The sequence below is a fragment of the Apium graveolens genome, chromosome 10 (assembly GCF_009905375.1).
Source record: "Apium graveolens cultivar Ventura chromosome 10, ASM990537v1, whole genome shotgun sequence".
Classification (NCBI taxonomy): Eukaryota; Viridiplantae; Streptophyta; class Magnoliopsida; order Apiales; family Apiaceae; genus Apium; species Apium graveolens.
In genome coordinates, this window is record NC_133656.1 from 230,348,972 (window position 1) to 230,351,054 (window position 2,083).

General features: G+C 34.5%; 1 protein-coding gene across 1 annotated transcript; it reads right to left on the bottom strand.

Moving 5' to 3' along the window:
* Nucleotides 1-962: 962 nt before the first annotated feature.
* Nucleotides 963-1,481, bottom strand: LOC141691960 (uncharacterized). Its single transcript, XM_074496708.1, has one exon. It carries the CDS (start codon nt 1,479-1,481, stop codon nt 963-965), a length of 519 nt encoding a protein of 172 aa, XP_074352809.1.
* Nucleotides 1,482-2,083: the final 602 nt, after the last annotated feature.

Below are 2,083 nucleotides of genomic sequence, written 5' to 3' on the forward strand. Positions count from 1 at the left end.
TAGTTACAATGGGAATAAACTTTTAGGAAGCTGAAACAATAATAAAGCTTCATGGACCAAAGCCGCCGGGGTTGCGATATTGTTATGAATGCCTATATATATCTACATAGAATTCTACATAGCTGCCTGCATTATTTTATTTATGAGATAAAGTGGCAACTTTGACATTTTAGAATATAGAGCATCGGTTTTTCTGCTGTGTACATGGATATATATTAAACACAAATTTTTATAAATTTAACTTGTTTTAGTTAATTAATACTTTTTTAATGATGAAAAAGCCTACATTTATAACAAATATATCAATCAAAACACTACAATTTTTATAAATTTTAGTGTTCAGCATGTGTCATGAGCACAGTAGATAAATAATTAAATTATAAAAGAATAAATCATTTAATTATCTGGCCCTGGCTCGCATATCAATCTCTTCTGGAATCCCATTTACTCCGTAGACCTGTTATCAATAAACCGTATTCTAAGTCCCATCAATCTTTTTCTTTAACAACTCCCAGTTCTGAATTCTAACTTTACCGGTAACTGCAATATATATAATGATCGATTGCTGACACTCAATCTTTCTGGGGATATGTATATAATGGTTGCACATATCTTGAGATATCACAACGTACAGGTATCAGTTTTTTGTTCTACTGAGAGGAAAACAAACTATAAATTGAAAAGAAAGACAACTGCGAATCTATACTTGGATAACCTTAATTTAGGGTTACGATTATACTCCCACCGCCCCCTAGCAAGTATATATAGGGAGACGGGAGCTATGGAGCCGGCAAGCATTTTAATACTTCTTTACAATATATTTATATAAATTGTTTTAATTTATTTTTGCTTCTGAATAAAAATTTGATATTTGAAATTTGATGCAAAAAAATAAAATTTTTAAAAATAAATTATGTAAGTGTATTTTTTATTCACCTTTTTTCAAAAGAAGAAGCATTTTATTAAACTTTCAAATCGTCATACAAGACAGAACTAAAGAGTTGATGGACATCCCCACCACTCCAATTACGATCAGCTATAGAACTCGAATGTCTCACTAATTCATGAGCCACCTTGTTCGCAGATCGCTTAACAAAATTTAACACCACATTGTGTTGTTTAAGTTGAGACAGCATGGCCTTACAATCATCAACCATTCGGCCAAAGTAAGATAAAGTGATATTCGAACATCTAATTGCCTGGATAGCAACCAAGCAATCTGACTCCACCACCACGTTTCCCACCTTCTTCTCCTTCACCCAGCTCAACGCTTCCCTGATTCTCATGGCTTCTGCTATTTCTGGATCCACCTGGCCTTGCTTGCACTTTGTTTGAGCCTCAACCACATTCCCCTGACTATCTCGAACTAGAAAGGCAAAGCTGTATTTGTTAGAGTCTGTGAAACATGCAGCATCAACATTGATTTTTAATTCTCCTACGTTTGGTTTAGTCCAACGCTCGTTGCCATCCGCTTGAGTCATGAACCCAAGAGAAATATCAAATGACTTGTCTTGAGCGTATCTCCACTGATTAAAAATATGCCTTGCTGATTCTACAATTTGAACAAACTCCTCACCTTTTTTATTCCAGACTATTGCATTTCTGGTACGCTAGATTGACCAGCATATTGATCCTATCCATCATTAAAAATTCTTATCAAAGATCATCATCATTTTTTTTTCTTGAAATCGGAATCGGTAAATATGAATGATAATCCGATTGATCCTTCTCAAGATCCTACATCTCCCTACTATTTACATCCATCTGATAATCCTGGTATGAAGCTTGTATCAATGAAATTTGATGGAAATAGTTATGCTGATTGGAAACGCTCGATGTTAATTAGTCTCTCTGCGAAAAATAAAACTGGTTTTGTTGATGGATCTATCACAAAACCAAACACAACTGATGCTACAACAAAGGCTTGGGATAGATGCAATTCTATGATGATTTATTGGTTACTAGGTGTCCTAGATCAGAATATTGCTAGGAGTGTGTTGTATTTTAAGTCGGCTAGAGAAATTTGGCTAAATCTTGAAGAAAGGTATGGGCAAGCTTCAGGAACAATGTTATTTGCTTTGCA

Coding starts and splice junctions, on each gene's coding strand:
- LOC141691960 (XM_074496708.1), bottom strand. CDS start 1,481: ATGACTCAAGCGGATGGCAACGAGCGTTGGACTAAACCAAACGTAGGA.